General features: G+C 46.3%; 1 protein-coding gene across 3 annotated transcripts in view; it reads left to right on the forward strand.

The window, feature by feature from the left end:
* The window catches only part of LOC146037211 (GATA-binding factor 1-B-like), a 44502-nt gene that overhangs the window by 17043 nt on the left and 3428 nt on the right, over positions 1-24031 (forward strand). For all 3 annotated transcript variants that reach the window (XM_083161203.1, XM_083161204.1, XM_083161205.1), the window contains 3 exons: positions 14876-15079; positions 15430-15777; positions 17206-17351. In XM_083161203.1, the coding sequence (XP_083017329.1) occupies positions 14876-15079; positions 15430-15777; positions 17206-17351 (698 nt within the window). The remainder of the gene's footprint in view (positions 1-14875; positions 15080-15429; positions 15778-17205; positions 17352-24031) is intronic.

Here is a 24031-nt window from a genome sequence, read left to right on the forward strand (position 1 = left end):
GTATTACACACACTGCACTATGTATGGCTGGCACTACTGCCCCATATACCGGGTTACTGTGATCACTGTATATGTCTGATGTATTACACACTGCACTATGTATGGCTGGCACTACTGCCGCATATACCGGGTTACTGTGATCACTGTATATGTCTGATGTATTACACACACTGCACTATGTATGGCTGGCACTACTGCCCCATATACCGGGTTACTGTGATCACTGAATATGTCTGATGTATTACACACACTGCACTATGTATGGCTGGTACTACTGCCGCATATACTGGGTTACTGTGACCACTGTATATGTCTGATCTATTACACACACTGCACTATGTATGGCTGGCACTCCTGCTGCATATACCGGGTTACTGTGATCACTGTATATGTCTGATGTATTACACACACTGCACTATGTATGACAGGCACTACTGCCGCATATATACCGGGTTACTGTGATCACTGTATATGTCTGATGTATTACACACACTGCACTATGTATGGCTGGCACTACTGCCGCATATACCGGGTTACTGTGATCACTGTATATGTCTGATGTATTACACACACTGCACTATGTATGGCTGGCACTACTGCCGCATATACCGGGTTACTGTGATCACTGTATATGTCTGATGTATTACACACACTGCACTATGTATGGCTGGCACTACTGCCGCATATACCGGGTTACTGTGATCACTGTATATGTCTGATGTATTACATACACTGCACTATGTATGGCTGGCACTCCTGCTGCATATACCGGGTTACTGTGATCACTGTATATGTCTGATGTATTACACACACTGCACTATGTATGACAGGCACTACTGCTGCATATATACCGGGTTACTGTGATCACTGTATATGTCTGATGTATTACACACACTGCACTATGTATGGCTGGCACTACTGCCGCATATACCGGGTTACTGTGATCACTGTATATGTCTGATGTATTACACACACTGCACTATGTATGGCTGGCACTACTGCCGCATATACCGGGTTACTGTGATCACTGTATATGTCTGATGTATTACACACACTGCACTATGTATGGCTGGCACTACTGCCGCATATACCGGGCGGGCTACTGTGATCACTGTATATGTCTGATGTATTACATACACTGCACTATGTATGGCTGGCACTACTGTCGCATATACGGGGTTACTGTGATCACTGTATATGTCTGATGTATTAGACACACTGCACTATGTACGGCTGGCACTACTGCCGCATATACCGGGCTACTGTGATCACTGTATATGTCGGATGTATTACACAAACGGCACTATGTATGGCTGGCACTACTGCTGCATATACCGGGTTACTGTGATCACTGTATATATATGATGTATTACACACACTGCGCTATGTATGGCTGGCACTACTGCCGCATATACCGGGTTACTGTGATCACTGTATATGTCTGATGTATCACACACACTGCACTATGTATGGCTGACACTACTGCTGCATGTACCTGGTTACTGTGATCACTGTATATCTCTGATGTATTACACACACTGCACTATGTATGGCTGGCACTACTGCCGCATATACCGGGTTACTGTGATCACTGTATATGTCTGATGTATTACACACTGCACTATGTATGGCTGGCACTACTGCTGCATATACCGGGTTACTGTGATCACTGTATATCTGATGTATTACACACACTGCACTATGTATGACTGGCACTACTGCCGCATATACCGGGTTACTGTGATCACTGTATATGTCTGATGTATTACACACTGCACTATGTATGGCTGGCACTACTGCCGCATATACCGGGTTACTGTGATCACTGTATATGTCTGATGTATTACACACTGCACTATGTATGGCTGGCACTACTGCCGCATATACCGGGTTACTGTGATCACTGTATATGTCTGATGTATTACACACACTGCACTATATATGGCTGGCACTACTGCTGCATATACCGGGTTACTGTGATCTCTGTATATGTCTGATGTATTACACACACTGCACTATGTATGGCTGGCACTACTGCCGCATATACCAGGTTACTGTGATCAGTGTATATGTCTGATCTATTACACACTGCACTATGTATGGATGGTACTACTGCTGCATATACCGGGTTACTGTGATCACTGTATAGGTCTGATGTATTACACACACTGCACTATGTATGGCTGGCACTACTGCCGCATATACCGGGTTACTGTGATCACTGTATAGGTCTGATGTATTACACACACTGCACTATGTATGGCTGGCACTACTGCCACATATACCGGGTTACTGTGATCACTGTATATGTCTGATGTATTACACACTGCACTATGTATGGCTGGCACTACTGCCGCATATACCGGGTTACTGTGATCACTGTATATGTCTGATGTATTACACACACTGCACTATATATGGCTGGCACTACTGCTGCATATACCGGGTTACTGTGATCACTGTATATGTCTGATGTATTACACACACTGCACTATGTATACCAGGTTACTGTGATCACTGTACAGATAGGGCAGGCCTTATGCTTGCTGGCGAATCCGCCAGCAACACGGCGCGCCATCTGACTGAGACGCGCGTGCGTCCCCCACGCACGTGCGTCTCAGTATCCGGGCGGCCGGCGGGCGAGGCGGACGCAATACTGTCCGCCTCCCGCTCGAGGGGGGCTGGGGGGACCCGAGGAGGCTGTGGGGGGGTGCGGGCGCCCGGTGTGGGCACCGGGCGACCGTCGGAAGGGGACGGCAGCACCGTCGGAAGGGGACGCGCGCGCACCTCGTGCGCGCGCGTCCCCTTCCGACACACAGATGGCGCGGGAGCAGGGAATGGCGAATGGCGTCGCCATCGCCATCCCCTGCAAAGATGAGCCCGGCCCCATCTGTATATGTCTGATGTATTGCACACTGCACTGTGTATGGCTGGCACTACTGCCACATATACCGGGTTACTGTTATCTCTGTATATGACTGATGTATTACACACACTGCACTATGGCCCTTATTCTGGTTGGTGCGGTAATGTCCGCGTGCGTTCGGCCCGCCGATGTTTTGTGTCTGCGCATGTGCAGAGGCGTCTCTGCGCATGTGCGAGCGGGGCGTACGCCCAAATCCCGCATGAAATGTGAACACTCCGAACAGGGGGTGGAGAGGGGCGTGAAGGGCTATTTGGGCTCATTACCATATGCGTACGCCCCGCGTTTCATTGGCGTTCCCATGCAAACGCTGGGCGTACGTATGGTAATGTGGCCGTGACGCACGTGTAGGGGGCGGACATATGACATCGCCGATATACCGGGTTACTGTGACCACTGTATATGTCTGATGTATTACATACACTGCACTATGTATGGCTGGCACTACTGCTGCATATAACGGGTTACTGTGATCACTGTATATGTCTGATGTATTACAAACACTGCGCTATGTATGGCTGGCACTACTGCCGCATATACCTGGTTACTGTGATCTCTGTATATATCTGATGTATTACACACACTGCACTATGTATGGCTGGCACTACTGCTGCATATACCGGGTTACTGTGATCGCTGTATATGTCTGATGAATTACTCGCACTGCACTGTGTATGGCTGGCACTACTGCTGCATATACCGGGTTACTGTGATCGCTGTATATGTCTGATGAATTACTCGCACTGCACTGTGTATGGCTGACACTACTGCCGCATATACCGGGTTACTGTGATCACTGTATATATATGATGTATTACACACACTGCGCTATGTATGGCTGGCACTACTGCCGCATATACCGGGTTACTGTGATCACTGTATATGTCTGATGTATCACACACACTGCACTATGTATGGCTGACACTACTGCTGCATGTACCTGGTTACTGTGATCACTGTATATCTCTGATGTATTACACACACTGCACTATGTATAGCTGGCACTACTGCCGCATACACCGGGTTACTGTGATCACTGTATATGTCTGATGTATTACACACACTGCGCTATGTATGGCTGGCACTACTGCTGCATATACCGGGTTACTGTGATCACTGTATGTCTGATGTATTACACACACTGCACTATGTATGACTGGCACTACTGCCGCATATACCGGGTTACTGTGATCACTGTATATGTCTGATGTATTACACACACTGCACTGTGTATGGCTGGCACTACTGCTGCATATACCGGGTTACTGTGACCACTGTATATGTCTGATGTATTACATACACTGCACTATGTATGGCTGGCACTACTGCTGCATATACCGGGTTACTGTGATCACTGTATATGTCTGATGTATTGCACACTGCACTATGTATGGCTGGCACTACTGCTGCATATACCGGGTTACTGTGATCACTGTATATGTCTGATGTATTGCACACTGCACTGTGTATGGCTGGCACTACTGCCGCATATACCGGGTTACTGTGATCACTGTATATGTCTGATGTATTACACACACTGCACTATGTATGGCTGGCACCACTGCCGCATATACCGGGTTACTGTGATCTCTGTATATGTCCGATGTATTACACACTGCACTATGTATGGATGGCACTACTGCCGCAAATACCGGGTTACTGTGATCGCTGTATGTCTGATGAATTACTCGCACTGCACTGTGTATGGCTGACACTACTGCCGCATATACCGGGTTACTGTGATCACTGTATATATATATGTATTACACACACTGCGCTATGTATGGCTGGCACTACTGCCGCATATCCCGGGTTACTGTGATCGCTGTATATGTCTGATGTATTACACACTGCACTATGTATGGCTGGCACTACTGCCGCATATACCGGGTTACTGTGACCAGTGTATATGTCTGATGTATTACTCGCACTGCACTGTGTATGGCTGGCACTACTGCCGCATATACCGGGTTACTGTGATCACTGTATATGTCTGATGTATTACACACTGCACTATGTATGGCTGGCACTACTGCCGCATATAGCGGGTTACTGTGATCACTGTATATGTCTGATGTATTACACACACTGCGCTATGTATGGCTGGCACTACTGCTGCATATACTGGGTTACTGTGATCACTGTATGTCTGATGTATTACATACACTGCACTATGTATGACTGGCACTACTGCCGCATATACCGTGTTACTGTGATCACTGTATATGTCTGATGTATTACACACACTGCACTGTGTATGGCTGGCACTACTGCCACATATACCGGGTTACTGTGACCACTGTATATGTCTGATGTATTACACACTGCACTATGTATGGCTGGCACTACTGCCGCATATACTGGGTTACTGTGATCGCTGTATATGTCTGATGAATTACTCGCACTGCACTGTGTATGGCTGGCACTACTGCTGCATATACCGGGTTACTGTGATCGCTGTATATGTCTGATGTATTACACACACTGCACTATATATGGCTGGCACTACTGCCACATATACCGGGTTACTGTGATCTCTGTATATGTCTGATGTTTTACACACTGCACTATGTATGGCTGGCACTACTGCCGCATATACCGGGTTACTGTGATCGCTGTATATGTCTGATGAATTGCTCGCACTGCACTGTGTATGGCTGGAACTACTGCTGCATATACCGGGTTACTGTGATCACTGTATATATATATGATGTATTACACACACTGCACTATGTATGACAGGCACTACTGCCTCATATACCGGGTTACTGTGATCGCTGTATATGTCTGATGAATTACTCGCACTGCACTGTGTATGGCTGGCACTACTGCTGCATATACCGGGTTACTGTGATCACTGTATATGTCTGATGTATTACACACACTGCACTATGTATGGCTGGCACTACTGCCGCATATACCGGGTTACTGTGATCACTGTATATGTCTGATGTATTACACACTGCGCTATGTATGGCTGGCACTACTGCCGCATATACCGGGTTACTGTGATCACTGTATATATATATGATGTATTACACACACTGCGCTATGTATGGCTGGCACTACTGCCGCATATCCCGGGTTACTGTGATCGCTGTATATGTCTGATGTATTACACACTGCACTATGTATGGCTGACACTACTGCCGCATATACCGGGTTACTGTGATCACTGTATATGTCTGATGTATTACACACTGCGCTATGTATGGCTGGCACTACTGCCGCATATACCGGGTTACTGTGATCACTGTATATATATATGATGTATTACACACACTGCGCTATGTATGGCTGGCACTACTGCCGCATATCCCGGGTTACTGTGATCGCTGTATATGTCTGATGTATTACACACACCGCACTATGTATGGCTGGCACTACTGCTGCATATACCGGGTTACTGTGATCTCTGTATATGTCTGATGTATTACACACACTGCACTATGTATGGCTGGCACTACTGCCGCATATACCGGGTTACTGTGATCACTGTATATGTCGGATGTATTACACACACTGCACTATGTATGGCTGGCACTACTGCCGCATATACCGGATTACTGTGATCACTGTATATGTCTGATGTATTACACAAACGGCACTATGTATGGCTGGCACTACTGCCGCAAATACCGGGTTACTGTGATCGCTGTATATGTCTGATGAATTACTCGCACTGCACTGTGTATGGCTGGCACTACTGCCGCATATACCGGGTTACTGTGATCACTGTATATATATGATGTATTACACACACTGCGCTATGTATGGCTGGCACTACTGCCGCATATACCTGGTTACTGTGATCTCTGTATATATCTGATGTATTACAGACACTACACTATGTATGGCTGGCACTACTGCCGCATATACCGGGTTACTGTGATCACTGTATATGTCTGATGTATTAAACACACTGCACTATGTATGGCTGGCACTACTGCTGCATATACCGGGTTACTGTGACCAGTGTATATGTCTGATGTATTACTCGCACTGCACTGTGTATGGCTGGCACTACTGCCGCATATAGCGGGTTACTGTGATCACTGTATATGTCTGATGTATTACACACACTGCGCTATGTATGGCTGGCACTACTGCTGCATATACTGGGTTACTGTGATCACTGTATGTCTGATGTATTACATACACTGCACTATGTATGACTGGCACTACTGCCGCATATACCGGGTTACTGTGATCACTGTATATGTCTGATGTATTACACACACTGCACTGTGTATGGCTGGCACTACTGCCGCATATACCGGGTTACTGTGACCACTGTATATGTCTGATGTATTACACACTGCACTATGTATGGCTGGCACTACTGCCGCATATACTGGGTTACTGTGATCGCTGTATATGTCTGATGAATTACACACACTGCACTATGTATGGCTGGCACTACTGCCGCATATACCGGGTTACTGTGATCGCTGTATATGTCTGATGTTTTACACACTGCACTATGTATGGCTGGCACTACTGCCGCATATACCGGGTTACTGTGATCGCTGTATATGTCTGATGAATTACTCGCACTGCACTGTGTATGGCTGGCACTACTGCTGCATATACCGGGTTACTGTGATCGCTGTATATGTCTGATGAATTACTCGCACTGCACTGTGTATGGCTGGCACTACTGCCGCATATACCGGGTTACTGTGATCACTGTATATGTCTGATGTATTACACACTGCACTATGTATGGCTGGCACTACTGCTGCATATACCGGGTTACTGTGATCTCTGTATATGTCTGATGTATTACACACACTGCACTATGTATGGCTGGCACTACTGCCGCATATACCGGGTTACTGTGATCACTGTATATGTCTGATGTATTACACACACTGCACTATGTATGGCTGGCACTACTGCCGCATATACCGGATTACTGTGATCACTGTATATGTCTGATGTATTACACAAACGGCACTATGTATGGCTGGCACTACTGCCGCATATACCGGGTTACTGTTATCTCTGTATATGACTGATGTATTACACACACTGCACTATGTATGGCTGGCACTACTGCCGCATATACCGGGTTACTGTTATCTCTGTATATGACTGATGTATTACATACACTGCACTATGTATGGCTGGCACTACTGCCGCATATACCGGGTTACTTTGATCACTGTATATGTCTGATGTATCACACACACTGCACTATGTATGGCGGGCACTACTGCCACATGTACCGGGTTACTGTGATCACTGTATATGTCTGATGTATTACACACTGCACTATGTATGGCTGGCACTACTGCTGCACATACCGGGTTACTGTGATCACTGTATATGTCTGATGTATTACACACTGCACTATGTATGGCTGGCACTACTGCCGCATATACCGGGTTACTGTGATCACTGTATATGTCTGATGTATTACACACACTGCACTGTGTATGGCTGGCACTACTGCCGCATATCCCGGGTTACTGTGATCGCTGTATATGTCTGATGTATTACACACACTGCACTATGTATGGCTGGCACTACTGCCGCATATACCGGGTTACTGTGATCAGTGTATATGTCTGATGTATTACACAAACGGCACTATGTATGGCTGGCACTACTGCCCCATATACCGGGTTACTGTGACCACTGTATATGTCTGATGTATTACACACACTGCACTATGTATGGCTGGCACTACTGCCCCATATACCGGGTTACTGTGATCACTGTATATGTCTGATGTATTACACACACTGCACTATGTATGGCTGGCACTACTGCCGCATATATACCGGGTTACTGTGATCTCTGTATATGTCTGATGTATTACACACTGCGCTATGTGTGGCCGGCACTACTGCTGCATATACCGGGTTACTGTGATCGCTGTATATGTCTGATGTATTACACACACACTGCACTATGTATGGCTGGCACTACTGCCGCATATATACCGGGTTACTCTGATCACTGTATATGTCTGATGTATTACACACAGTGCACTATGTTTATGGCTGGCACTACTGCCGCATATACCGGGTTACTGTGATCACTGTATATGTCTGATGTATTACACACACTGCACTATGTATGGCTGGCACTACTGCTGCATATACCGGGTTACTGTGATCACTGTATATATCTGATGTATTACACACACTGCACTATGTATGGCTGGCACTTTTGCCGCACATACCGGGTTACTGTGATCACTGTATATGTCTGATGTATTACACACACTGCACTATGTATGGCTGGCACTACTGCCGCATATACCGGGTTACTGTGAGCTCTGTATATGTCTGATGTATTACACACAGTGCACTATGTTTATGGCTGGCACTACTGCCGCATATACCGGGTTACTGTGATCACTGTATATGTCTGATGTATTACACACACTGTACTATGTATGGCTGGCACTACTGCCGCATATACCGGGTTACTGTGATCTCTGTATATATCTGATGTATTACACACACTGCACTATGTATGGCTGGCACTACTGCTGCATATACCGGGTTACTGTGATCACTGTATATGTCTGATGTATTACACACTGCACTATGTATGGCTGGTACTACTGCCGCATATACCGGGTTACTGTGATCACTGTATATGTCTGATGTATTAGACACACTGCACTATGTACGGCTGGCACTACTGCCACATATACCGGGTTACTGTGATCGCTGTATATGTCTGATGTATTACACACACTGCACTGTGTATGGCTGGCACTACTGCCGCATATACCAGGTTACTGTGATCACTGTATATGTCTGATGTATTGCACACTGCACTGTGTATGGCTGGCACTACTGCCACATATACCGGGTTACTGGGATCCCTTTGTATGTCTGATGTATTACACACACTGCGCTATGTATGGCTGGCACTACTGCCGCATATACCGGGTTACTGTGATCACTGTATATATATATGATGTATTACACACACTGCGCTATGTATGGCTGGCACTACTGCCGCATATCCCGGGTTACTGTGATCGCTGTATATGTCTGATGTATTACACACTGCACTATGTATGGCTGACACTACTGCCGCATATACCGGGTTACTGTGATCACTGTATATGTCTGATGTATTACACACTGCGCTATGTATGGCTGGCACTACTGCCGCATATACCGGGTTACTGTGATCACTGTATATATATATGATGTATTACACACACTGCGCTATGTATGGCTGGCACTACTGCCGCATATCCCGGGTTACTGTGATCGCTGTATATGTCTGATGTATTACACACACCGCACTATGTATGGCTGGCACTACTGCTGCATATACCGGGTTACTGTGATCTCTGTATATGTCTGATGTATTACACACACTGCACTATGTATGGCTGGCACTACTGCCGCATATACCGGGTTACTGTGATCACTGTATATGTCTGATGTATTACACACACTGCACTATGTATGGCTGGCACTACTGCCGCATATACCGGATTACTGTGATCACTGTATATGTCTGATGTATTACACAAACGGCACTATGTATGGCTGGCACTACTGCCGCAAATACCGGGTTACTGTGATCGCTGTATATGTCTGATGAATTACTCGCACTGCACTGTGTATGGCTGGCACTACTGCCGCATATACCGGGTTACTGTGATCACTGTATATATATGATGTATTACACACACTGCGCTATGTATGGCTGGCACTACTGCCGCATATACCTGGTTACTGTGATCTCTGTATATATCTGATGTATTACAGACACTACACTATGTATGGCTGGCACTACTGCCGCATATACCGGGTTACTGTGATCACTGTATATGTCTGATGTATTAAACACACTGCACTATGTATGGCTGGCACTACTGCTGCATATACCGGGTTACTGTGACCAGTGTATATGTCTGATGTATTACTCGCACTGCACTGTGTATGGCTGGCACTACTGCCGCATATAGCGGGTTACTGTGATCACTGTATATGTCTGATGTATTACACACACTGCGCTATGTATGGCTGGCACTACTGCTGCATATACTGGGTTACTGTGATCACTGTATGTCTGATGTATTACATACACTGCACTATGTATGACTGGCACTACTGCCGCATATACCGGGTTACTGTGATCACTGTATATGTCTGATGTATTACACACACTGCACTGTGTATGGCTGGCACTACTGCCGCATATACCGGGTTACTGTGACCACTGTATATGTCTGATGTATTACACACTGCACTATGTATGGCTGGCACTACTGCCGCATATACTGGGTTACTGTGATCGCTGTATATGTCTGATGAATTACACACACTGCACTATGTATGGCTGGCACTACTGCCGCATATACCGGGTTACTGTGATCGCTGTATATGTCTGATGTTTTACACACTGCACTATGTATGGCTGGCACTACTGCCGCATATACCGGGTTACTGTGATCGCTGTATATGTCTGATGAATTACTCGCACTGCACTGTGTATGGCTGGCACTACTGCTGCATATACCGGGTTACTGTGATCGCTGTATATGTCTGATGAATTACTCGCACTGCACTGTGTATGGCTGGCACTACTGCCGCATATACCGGGTTACTGTGATCACTGTATATGTCTGATGTATTACACACTGCACTATGTATGGCTGGCACTACTGCTGCATATACCGGGTTACTGTGATCTCTGTATATGTCTGATGTATTACACACACTGCACTATGTATGGCTGGCACTACTGCCGCATATACCGGGTTACTGTGATCACTGTATATGTCTGATGTATTACACACACTGCACTATGTATGGCTGGCACTACTGCCGCATATACCGGATTACTGTGATCACTGTATATGTCTGATGTATTACACAAACGGCACTATGTATGGCTGGCACTACTGCCGCATATACCGGGTTACTGTTATCTCTGTATATGACTGATGTATTACACACACTGCACTATGTATGGCTGGCACTACTGCCGCATATACCGGGTTACTGTTATCTCTGTATATGACTGATGTATTACATACACTGCACTATGTATGGCTGGCACTACTGCCGCATATACCGGGTTACTTTGATCACTGTATATGTCTGATGTATCACACACACTGCACTATGTATGGCGGGCACTACTGCCACATGTACCGGGTTACTGTGATCACTGTATATGTCTGATGTATTACACACTGCACTATGTATGGCTGGCACTACTGCTGCACATACCGGGTTACTGTGATCACTGTATATGTCTGATGTATTACACACTGCACTATGTATGGCTGGCACTACTGCCGCATATACCGGGTTACTGTGATCACTGTATATGTCTGATGTATTACACACACTGCACTGTGTATGGCTGGCACTACTGCCGCATATCCCGGGTTACTGTGATCGCTGTATATGTCTGATGTATTACACACACTGCACTATGTATGGCTGGCACTACTGCCGCATATACCGGATTACTGTGATCAGTGTATATGTCTGATGTATTACACAAACGGCACTATGTATGGCTGGCACTACTGCCGCATATACCGGGTTACTGTGATCAGTGTATATGTCTGATGTATTACACACTGCACTATGTATGGCTGGCACTACTGCTGCACATACCGGGTTACTGTGATCACTGTATATGTCTGATGTATTACACACTGCACTATGTATGGCTGGCACTACTGCCGCATATACCGGGTTACTGTGATCACTGTATATGTCTGATGTATTACACACACTGCACTGTGTATGGCTGGCACTACTGCCGCATATCCCGGGTTACTGTGATCGCTGTATATGTCTGATGTATTACACACACTGCACTATGTATGGCTGGCACTACTGCCGCATATACCGGGTTACTGTGATCAGTGTATATGTCTGATGTATTACACAAACGGCACTATGTATGGCTGGCACTACTGCCGCATATACCGGGTTACTGTGATCACTGTATATGTCTGATGTATTACACACTGCACTATGTATGGCTGGCACTACTGCCGCATATACCGGGTTACTGTGATCACTGTATATGTCTGATGTATTACACACACTGCACTATGTATGGCTGGCACTACTGCCGCATATACCGGGTTACTGTGATCAGTGTATATGTCTGATGTATTACACAAACGGCACTATGTATGGCTGGCACTACTGCTGCATATACCGGGTTACTGTGACCACTGTATATGTCTGATGTATTACACACACTGCACTATGTATGGCTGGCACTACTGCCCCATATACCGGGTTACTGTGATCACTGTATATGTCTGATGTATTACACACACTGCACTATGTATGGCTGGCACTACTGCCGCATATATACCGGGTTACTGTGATCTCTGTATATGTCTGATGTATTACACACACTGCACTATGTGTGGCCGGCACTACTGCTGCATATACCGGGTTACTGTGATCGCTGTATATGTCTGATGTATTACACACACACTGCACTATGTATGGCTGGCACTACTGCCGCATATATACCGGGTTACTCTGATCACTGTATATGTCTGATGTATTACACACAGTGCACTATGTTTATGGCTGGCACTACTGCCGCATATACCGGGTTACTGTGATCACTGTATATGTCTGATGTATTACACACACTGCACTATGTATGGCTGGCACTACTGCTGCATATACCGGGTTACTGTGATCACTGTATATATCTGATGTATTACACACACTGCACTATGTATGGCTGGCACTTTTGCCGCACATACCGGGTTACTGTGATCACTGTATATGTCTGATGTATTACACACAATGCACTATGTATGGCTGGCACTACTGCCGCATATACCGGGTTACTGTGAGCTCTGTATATGTCTGATGTATTACACACAGTGCACTATGTTTATGGCTGGCACTACTGCCGCATATACCGGGTTACTGTGATCACTGTATATGTCTGATGTATTACACACACTGTACTATGTATGGCTGGCACTACTGCCGCATATACCGGGTTACTGTGATCTCTGTATATATCTGATGTATTACACACACTGCACTATGTATGGCTGGCACTACTGCTGCATATACCGGGTTACTGTGATCACTGTATATGTCTGATGTATTACACACTGCACTATGTATGGCTGGTACTACTGCCGCATATACCGGGTTACTGTGATCACTGTATATGTCTGATGTATTAGACACACTGCACTATGTACGGCTGGCACTACTGCCACATATACCGGGTTACTGTGATCGCTGTATATGTCTGATGTATTACACACACTGCACTGTGTATGGCTGGCACTACTGCCGCATATACCAGGTTACTGTGATCACTGTATATGTCTGATGTATTGCACACTGCACTGTGTATGGCTGGCACTACTGCCACATATACCGGGTTACTGGGATCCCTTTGTATGTCTGATGTATTACACACACAGCACTATGTATGGCTGGCACTACTGCTGCATATATACCGGGTTACTGTGATCACTGTATATGTCTGATGTATTACACACACAGCACTATGTATGGCTGGCACTACTGCTGCATATACCGGGTTACTGTGATCACTGTATATGTCTGATGTATCACACGCACTGCACTGTGTATGGCTGGCACTACTGCCGCATATACCGGGTTACTGTGATCCCTGTATATGTCTGATGTATTACACACCCTGCACTGTGTATGGCTGGCACTACTGCCGCATATACCTGGTTACTGTGATCCCTGTATATGTCTGATGTATTACACACTGCACTATGTATGGCTGGCAATACTGCTGCATATACCGGGTTATGGTGATCAGTGTATATGTCTGATGTATTACACACACTGCACTATGTATGGCTGCAGTGTAAGACTTGCCTATAAGGGTGCAGGGTAAATCCATATAATTAATCGGTCAGTGCTGGGATAGAAGTGATGTCATTTATCTATATATAGTGTGCTTTACCTATTACAGGTGCCGCGTCTCTTCTCGGGTGCTCAATTATGGACTTCACAACCATGTCAGGACAGGAACCCATCACTCAGTTCTCTGACCCTGCCCTCGGCCGCAGCAATGAGGAGACAGACTTCTTCTATAACATGGGTAGCGATGGCAGCCCATCTCAGTATGGGGTAGCGGTGGCCAGTCGTACGGTTACAGGCTTCCGTCATTCTCCAGGTAGGTTCTCCGCCTGAGACACTGTACTGTATGCCCCCTAATGGTAGGTTTGCAGTAGGGAGACATACCGAGGCCCCCTGAGCAGTGGTTGGGAAAACTTTGCAGCAATTCTAAGTTCTGAGCCCCCTGCGGACGTATTGACCATGTATCACTTGGTCAACAGTCAACAAGTCAAACCCAAGGATTCTCCGTAGAGTCCATGTCCACCCATTCTTTGGCCATGGGTGACCTGCAAGGTCCTTGAAAACTATGAAGCCCACCTCTCTGCTCCAGTATGAACAATAATGATGCCTTTTTTTTGTAGGAACTCAGGTCTGAGTTACGCTCAGGAGACTATCTTTGTCTTTCAGTTCTTCAGACGTTCCCATCTCCATGGCCAGAGAGCAGTTCTGGATTTCCCCACAGTCTGGTCACCTATGGAAGAAGTTCTGGGCCATTTCCTCTCTACACGTCAGGCACCTCCCCTTTAGCGCCGCTTGCCTCTCCCCCTTTATACTCATCGGTACCATTCCTGCTGAGCCCAACAGAACGTGAAGGAAGCCCCAAGTTTCTGGAGACTTTAAAGACAGAGAGGATGAGCCCCCTGGCCAGTGATCTTGTCACCCTGGAAACAAGAAGTCCCAACAGTCAAGCTGTAAACCAGATGGGATATATAACGACAGTGCAGGACTTCAGTAATAGCCCGTTCCAGTCAACAGGTAAATTGCCATAAAATGCTGATACTATGGGGAGTTGTGATTCAGGAAAGTTTGGTAACCACTGGAATAGACAGGCAGTGACTTCTGTTAGTCACAGATACTACAGGCAGTCTCATTGGGCCAAATTCTCTAAGCTTCAAAAGTGATAAAATGGAGAGTGATAAACAGCCAGCCAATCAGCTCCTGTCTGACATTTTTCAAACACAGTCTGTGACATGGCAGGTAGGAGCTGATTGGCTGGCTGTTTATCACTCTCAATTTTATCACTTTTGAAGCTTAGAGAATCTGGCCCTCTGTGAGTTGTTTCATCATCAGGGACTGCCAGTCCGGGCTGTGATAAGCAGAGAGCTGGTTTCCTGTATGCAGCCGCTCCATGCCCGATTGTCAGCCCTAGGAGGCTTCTATGGGCTGCTGCTGTTGCAGTCCATAGAAGCTGTGGGTTTGTGCATGCACAGTAGCAACGTGGCTTCTGCACATGCACCGGTCCCAACGCCTGCCAGATCCATTGCCTAGGGGCTGGTTGTCTCGTATCCAACTTGGGCATGAGGTAGTGGCAGCACCCCTACTAAAAGTAATAGGCAAATACGTTCATATCGTTTCTGTGTAGAACAAATACTGGCTGCTTTTCAGTAGCGTAACTATAGCTCCGCAGCCCCCACGGTGGCGGGGGGGTGCAGAGAAATTGGGGGCGCCGCCGGGGGGGCTGCGGGGCTATAGTTACCCGCGGTCTGCGTCTCGCCCGGCTCTCTGTCGGGACCTTCCTGACGTCACGGTCCCGGCCGGCTCCTGCTGCAATGAAAACTGACAATTAGAAAATGGCTGCCCCCATACTGCAGACAGTTTTCTGTCTGCAGTATGGGGGCAGCCATTTTCTAAGAGTCCGTTTTCATTGTAGCAGCAGGAGCCGGCCGGGACCGTGACGTCAGGAAGGTCCCGACAGAGAGCAGGCGAGAGTCGGACGCAGACCGCAGGTAAGAAGGGGGGGCAGTTTAGGTGGGGGGCGCCGAATAAACGTGCGGCGGGGGGGGGGGGGGGGGGGGCGATAAATAGTTAGTTACGCCCCTGCTGCTTTTGCATGTAGCCCACAGATGTTAGACAACTATCCTTATACTACAAATTAAGATTTCAGTTTGAACACACCCCACCCAAATCTAACTCTCTCTGCACCTGTTACATCTGCCCCCCCCTGCAGTGCAGCATGGATTTGCCCATTTGCCTGCTTTTTTTGCTTAGCTAACAAAGCTAAATGAGGCCCTATATCTGGCGTGTGGTCACTTCTGTTGAATTACAAATGTTTGGGGATGCCTCATATACCCCCATATACCCCTCTGGGCTGTGCAGACTGGGTATATGGAAGGTGCAGCATTGCTAGGTGATCTCGTCCTATATCTATCTGTCTATATACAATTTATCCTCCTTTATGTCCAGAGGATCGGGAGTGTGTGAACTGTGGAGCCACGGTGACCCCTCTGTGGCGGCGGGACGTCAGCGGCCACTACCTGTGTAACGCCTGCGGTCTCTATCACAAGATGAATGGGCAGAATCGCCCGCTGATACGACCAAAGAAACGACTGGTATGTATTCATGGAAAGTATGCACCCGACTGATGCAGAACGGGAAGATGGGGGTGGGGGATGTAGAGTTAAGGAATCTTCATATTTATTCCTAGATTCCATTTATAGAACCCCCTTGTAATAAGCACAATCCACCTGCTATCACAAACCCGGTCCTATATATGATGGGCAGCTATCTCAGCACCGGTCACACTGCCCACATCCGCAACGGTCACTCCCATCTGCCAGGAGTGACGCCCTGTTACATTGCAGCTGATTGGTCATTAACCCTTTGAGTGAATTTGTCAAAATAGCTGTGAAAATTGCCAAGAGAACATTTTTGTTCAGTTTTTGAGAAAGAGAAGGCTGTCATTAGTGTGGCGCACTGGTAAAGAGAGGTGGTTTTAATAAAAATTAACTTTTAAATATTACATCTTAAAATGGCGATATATAAAACACATAACATACATGGGTAAAGTTTTGACAAGGTAAAGATAAAAAAGGAATGAATCCTTGCTTAGTGTGTTTCGATATCCCTTAATGAAAGTTATGGACAGTGGTTGTATCAGTGCCACACTCGATGGGTGCACTGATCACTGCCTTCAATAATATCACAAGTATCCCCACTGTTCGGGCCCCCTCACATTTATTTTATGATGATTTGGTGTGTCTTGTTCAAAATCACCTAGTGTGTATCCACACGTAATTTCGTATGCAATAAATTGGTTGGATATGGAGTATTATACTTCCTCAATTAAATTGCATTATAACAGAAAGATATGCCACTGTAGGTGTATGAAAGAGGCCACAGCGAGGTTGGTGAGGCGGATTCGGGTATTTTGCCTATAGCATATGCCGCTCATACACTACCAAACTCGGGCTTTAATAAATACAGTTGGTTGGTTGGCTGTGGATATGGTGTAAGACACTGTTTATGATGCGTTTAGTTCACCAATCATCATTGTATTGTAGAAACAAGTGTGGGGATAATATGCAGTGGGCCCCTACTGGGTGAGTCCCCTTAAAATTATTATCATGTGATTAAATGCGTCTTATCACAATCGCCCAGTGTGTACCCACAATGGAGATTGGTACAATAAATTGGTTGGTTCATACATTCAAATTTTTACTGAATATTACAGTTTATTTATTTGTTTAGGTAGCACTTCGGCTGTAAATACGTGGAGGAGCTCCTAACGGCGAATGAGGTCGGCAGGAGTATTGCTTATAGCATGCCGCTCATACGCCCAGGTTCTCTCTGTACACCTGGCTGTTCTCCGGGGATACACACAGGCAGTGTTATTGTAGTTTGTATGCCGGTGTTACACTGGGAGACACTGCAGTGTGATGGTCACAGTGCGGCTCCCCCTATCAGTGCAACTTTGTATTCCGGTTACACGCTAATGTTACAGGTAGGCAGTATGGACGCCGGACTCCTTTAGCAGCCCAAACAGCTGGCTGCTGTGCAGCAGGAATGGAGGAGATCGTGGTCAGGGTCTGACCCCACGACTCCTGTCCGATAGTCTCTCTGGTACTGCCTGTGGTGCGCAACAATCACAAATCAAAATACATTGTATATTGGGGAAGGGATATGGGAGTTTAACACACATGGGAGGTTATTCTGATCGTAGCGGCCAAACGTGCGTACGTTCGCAATTAACGTACGCTCTCCGTACGCGGCCGTTGGGGTTAGGTCCACCCACAACTCAGCCGCATTCGTACGGCCAGAAACATCGGCAAAGGGGAGTGGCGTACAATTGAGCGTACGCCAACGTACACGGACGGGCCAGCCCTTACACTCCGACAACTGGCGTACAATTGAGCGTACACCACCGTTTACGGACGTCTCTCGTCCGTCTTCCCACCGACTTCTTGCGGCTATCTGAGCGTACGCCAGCTTGCACGGACGGGTCCCTATTGTTTTCAATAGAAAAGTCAGCTTATGTCACCGCTCGTGAGAGTGAGCGTACGTCCGTGTACGCTGACATACCCTTCATATATATGGACCTGCAAATCTTGCCTTTCAACTATAATTATGAAAATTAATTAATTGATTGAATTAATTAATGTGCAAAATAGTGGGCATGGGCTTAAAACATTGCTGAAACATCCTTTGTAGGTGTTAGATGTGGTTTATGTTATTGTATCATAAATACAAAACCTATGTTTGTATTAGAGTGAACACGTTGACACATGTCGACTTGTGTAGATTGAGTGTGCTACTGTGTAAAGTCTATGAAAGCACGTAGTGAATGTGTCGAACTGTGTAACAAATACCTACCTTAGCATATATAAGCAGGTCTTACAAAGATTCTTACCTTAAATTAAACAAACCTTTAAATGTAGAGAAGTATAGAAAGATAACCTTCCAATGTGTTTGAGTGCTGTGTGTGGCTTGCAGGTAGTGAATTCATGGTTTTGACTTAATAGACTGCAGCATTGCTTATTACATTCAGGTGTATGTGTTTGGTAGTAATCCGCGTAAAATAGCTAACCCAGGCGCACGCTGGCATGCGGTATCTGTAGGGGTGGTTTGAGATGGCGGTTGGCGGCCGCCTGTTTTGTGTCCGAAATGAACGGTGCTTTAGTCGATCGTGCGGTAGTAGCACCGCTCATTTTTGGGGCACACCCCCGTGTACACCCATATTTACGCCCATTTTCCCTCATTATTTCGGCCGCTCCCCTCATCACGCCCCTATGCCGCCCCCAATGCCCGTACACTCGCGTATAGGTTTTTTCGCACGTAGAGACCCGGCCGTAAGCGTTGTGGAGTGTTCGCGCCTGCGCATTAGCGAATGTACGCATGCGCAGATCATAAAAAATCCCGGGACGTACGCGTACGGCCCGGCCGCTCCAACCAGAATAAGGCCCTAAGTGTGTGTGGTCCACGCACATATCGCTGTTAGCTTCATCAGGACCTCTTTCATACACCTACAGTGGCATATCTTTCTGTTATAATGCAATTTAATTGAGGAAGTATAATACTCCATATCCAACCAATTTATTGCATACGAAATTACGTGTGGATACACACCAGGTGATTTTGAACAAGACACACCAAATCATCATAAAATAAATGTGAGGGGGCCCGAACAGTGGGGATACTTGTGATATTATTGAAGGCAGTGATCAGTGCACCCATCGAGTGTGGCACTGATACAACCACTGTCCATAACTTTCATTAAGGGATATCGAAACACACTAAGCAAGGATTCATTCCTTTTTTATCTTTACCTTGTCAAAACTTTACCCATGTATGTTATGTGTTTTATATATCGCCATTTTAAGATGTAATAATTAAAAGTTAATTTTTATTAAAACCACCTCTCTTTACCAGTGCGCCACACTAATGACAGCCTTCTCTTTCTCAAAAATGTTATCTATTCTTCTGTTCTAGTGGCAGCACACCCTAAAATAAAGACTTATTTAAAGTCTCATCATTATACAAAAGGGTTATATCACATACACAGATATCCTCACCTGTGCGATTGGAAAAAAGCCTTTTTTTTGTGTGTCCAACATTTTTGTTCACCATAATGACCTGTAGGGGGAAATTTACCAATATGAAAAACCTAGTTTTTCGTATTGGTATTTCCCCTACGACTGCATACGACTGTTTAAGTCGTATGCAAAGTCGTGTTCCGGAGGGGAAATTACAAAGCAGTCATATACGACTGCTTTGTAACCCTCCGATGGTTTAACCATTCGTATTAGCTGGCCATATATACGGCCGCTAATACAAATGTTTCTGGCAGTCTGCACGGATCAGTCAGATCCGTGCAGGCTGCAAGGTGTAAAAAAATTAGAAAAATAAATAAATTTAAAAAAAAAACGGCGTGGGGTCCCCCCCACAGCTGTAACCAGCACCAGGCTGAAGGAGCCGGGGCCGGAAATTAAAAATCAGGGAACCCGACTAATAGGGGTTCCCCGATTTTTAACAACCAGCCCCAGGCTCCAGGTCCGGGGCTGGTTCACAAAATATGGGGGACAAAATGACTAGGGGTCCCCCGTATTTCAAGAACCAGCCCCAGGCCAAACCAGCCAGCAGGGTAATGCCACAGCCGGGGGAGAGACTTTTTTGGCAAGGCGGCCAATAGCGGCATTCGGGAGGCGGAGCCGCACGATGTACACAAACACCGTGCGGCTCCTGCTGTCCGGCTGGTTTCACGTGTCGGTTTGTTTTTTTGCCAAGAACCTTACCTGGACTACGTCGCCCTGGGACAGGTGAGTATGGTTTCCTTCCACAGCTTCCACATGGATTTCGTCGGACTCCAGACGCCATCGCCGACAGCGACGTCGACATGAAGAAGAACGCCGACACAGGACCAGAAGACGACACAGGACCAGGGCTACCTACGGGAAGAAGATAGGTAAGTATTAGTATGTGTGGGCTTTGTATGTATTAAAGTTTTATTTTAAGTGTGTGTCAGTGTGTTTTATTGTACTATTTTTAATACTGTGGCACTACAAGACCCAGCGGGCCCTTTAATGCCCCACAGGCTGGGACTTGTGGTTCTCCAAGTCCCAGCTTGCGGGGGAGGCTTGCTGGGACTCATAGTGCCCCAGTATTAGACAATAGTTTAATCTTTTTTTTACACCACTATCAGCTCGATGCCCACCGCCCAGGAGCATCGAGGACAGCACCAGACTTCAGCCTGGTCAGGTAAGTCCTGGAGGGGGGGGACCCCTTTATTGGGGGGGTCCCCACTCCCCCAGGGCCCCTGGCCAGGCTGACCGGTCAGGGGGTTAATGCTTTGGCCGGGGGGACTTGTATAAAAAGTCTCCCCCCCGGCTGTGGCATTACCCTGCTGGCTGGTTTGGCCTGGGGCTGGTTCCTGAAATACGGGGGACCCCTAGTCATTTTGTCCCCCGTATTTTGGGAACCAGCCCCGGACCTGGAGCCTGGGGCTGGTTGTTAAAAATCGGGGAACCCCTATTTGTCGGGTTCCCTGATTTTTAATTACCGGCCCCGGCTCCTTCAGCCTGGTGCTGGTTACAGCTGTGGGGGGGACCCCACGCCGTTTTTTTTTTTAATTTATTTATTTTTCTATTTTTTTTTACACTAAAGCCTGCACGGATTTGACTGATCCGTGCAGGCTTAAAGCAAATACAACAGGGAAAGCAAGGTGTATTTTCCTGTCGTATTTGCGTGGGTGTTTCACACCACTTAGCAGCCGTATTATTAATACGGCTGCTTAGTACATCAGGAACCACCATTCTTTTGAATGGTGATTTCTGTCGATGGTGTAGACATTCGTATTTGTAAATACAAATACGAATGTTCCATCTTTAGGAATACGAATTGTTGTATTTTCGGGATTGTAAATCCCGAAAATACAAAGTCGTAAAAAAAAGGTGTATTTCTCCCTACGAATACACCTTTTTTCTACGAATCCATTTTGGTAAATGTCCCCCGTAATGTCACCTTGTATAGGAAATATAATATTTTTTTACACGACGGGGGAAATTTTCTAAGAATACGAATACGACTCAGTCGTATTCGTATTATTTATATGAATGAATATGACCGCCATCGGTCGTATTCTTACTGAAATATGAATCGTAAATAGGGTAGATTTAGTAATCTGACGTATTTACTGATTCATATTTGGCCGATGGCGTAGGTGGGCCGAATTAACTCCTGATTGGCCGCTAGGCGGCCAATAGCGCTAATCGTGGGGAGGAGCAACAGAAACAAAGACATGCGGCTCCAGCAGTTCGTGCAGGGATCGCGTACAGTGTTTATATTATTTTGCCAAGTACGGTGGATGCCTACATGGACCAAAGAGGACGAGATCTTCACCATAGGACCCTGGTGAGTATAGTTTCCTTCCACAGGTGAGTATCTGTATGTATGGGTTATGTGTGAAATAAAGGTGTATTTTTCATGTGTGTGTGTTTATTTGCTATTGGTTCTGCTGTGGAACAAAGATTCCCAGGAAGCCAATTAATGGGCCACATCCTGGAACTTGTGGTTCTCCAAGTCCCAGTATGCGGCCAGGCTTGCTGGGACTCATAGTTCCACAGTAGAACCCAATAGGTTAACCTTACTTTTATACAAACATCAGCCCGATGCCCACAGCCCAGGGGCACCGGGGACAGCCCCAGGCTTCAGCCTTTGCAGGTAAATTCTGGATACGGGGACCCCTTCATTGGTAGGGTCCCCACTTCCCCAGGATCCCTGCCTAGGCTGACTGGTCAGGGGGGTTAATGCTCTGGCCGGGGGCTTGTGAGATTACCCTGCTGGCTGGTTGGGCCTGGTACTGGTTCTCAAAATACGGGGGACCCCTACTCGTTTTGACCCCTGTATTTTGAGAACCAGGAACGGTTCTTGAGACTGGTGCTGGTTTTAAAAAAAAACAGGGGACCCCTATTTCATTTGCCCCCTGATTTTTTTAAACCAGGACTGTCTCTGAGCCCGGGGTTGGTTATGACCGTGGGGGGGGACCCCACGCCGTTTTTTTAAATTATTAATTTTTTCTATTTTATTTTATTTACACTGCAGCCTGCACGGATCCTTCTGCGAAATACGCCTGGAAAATGTAGAGTAATTTGCAGGTGTATTTTTGCGACAATTAGCTGCCATATCACTGCAATTAACTTCCAATATTCAAATGAATGGTGATTTCTACACGTATTCTGTCAATGGCGTATACATTCGTATTCGTAAATACGAATATGAATGTGCCTTCCACACGAAT

Source organism: Crinia signifera, chromosome 9 (genome assembly GCF_055691185.1).
Source record: "Crinia signifera chromosome 9, ASM5569118v1, whole genome shotgun sequence".
Taxonomy (NCBI): domain Eukaryota; kingdom Metazoa; phylum Chordata; class Amphibia; order Anura; family Myobatrachidae; genus Crinia; species Crinia signifera.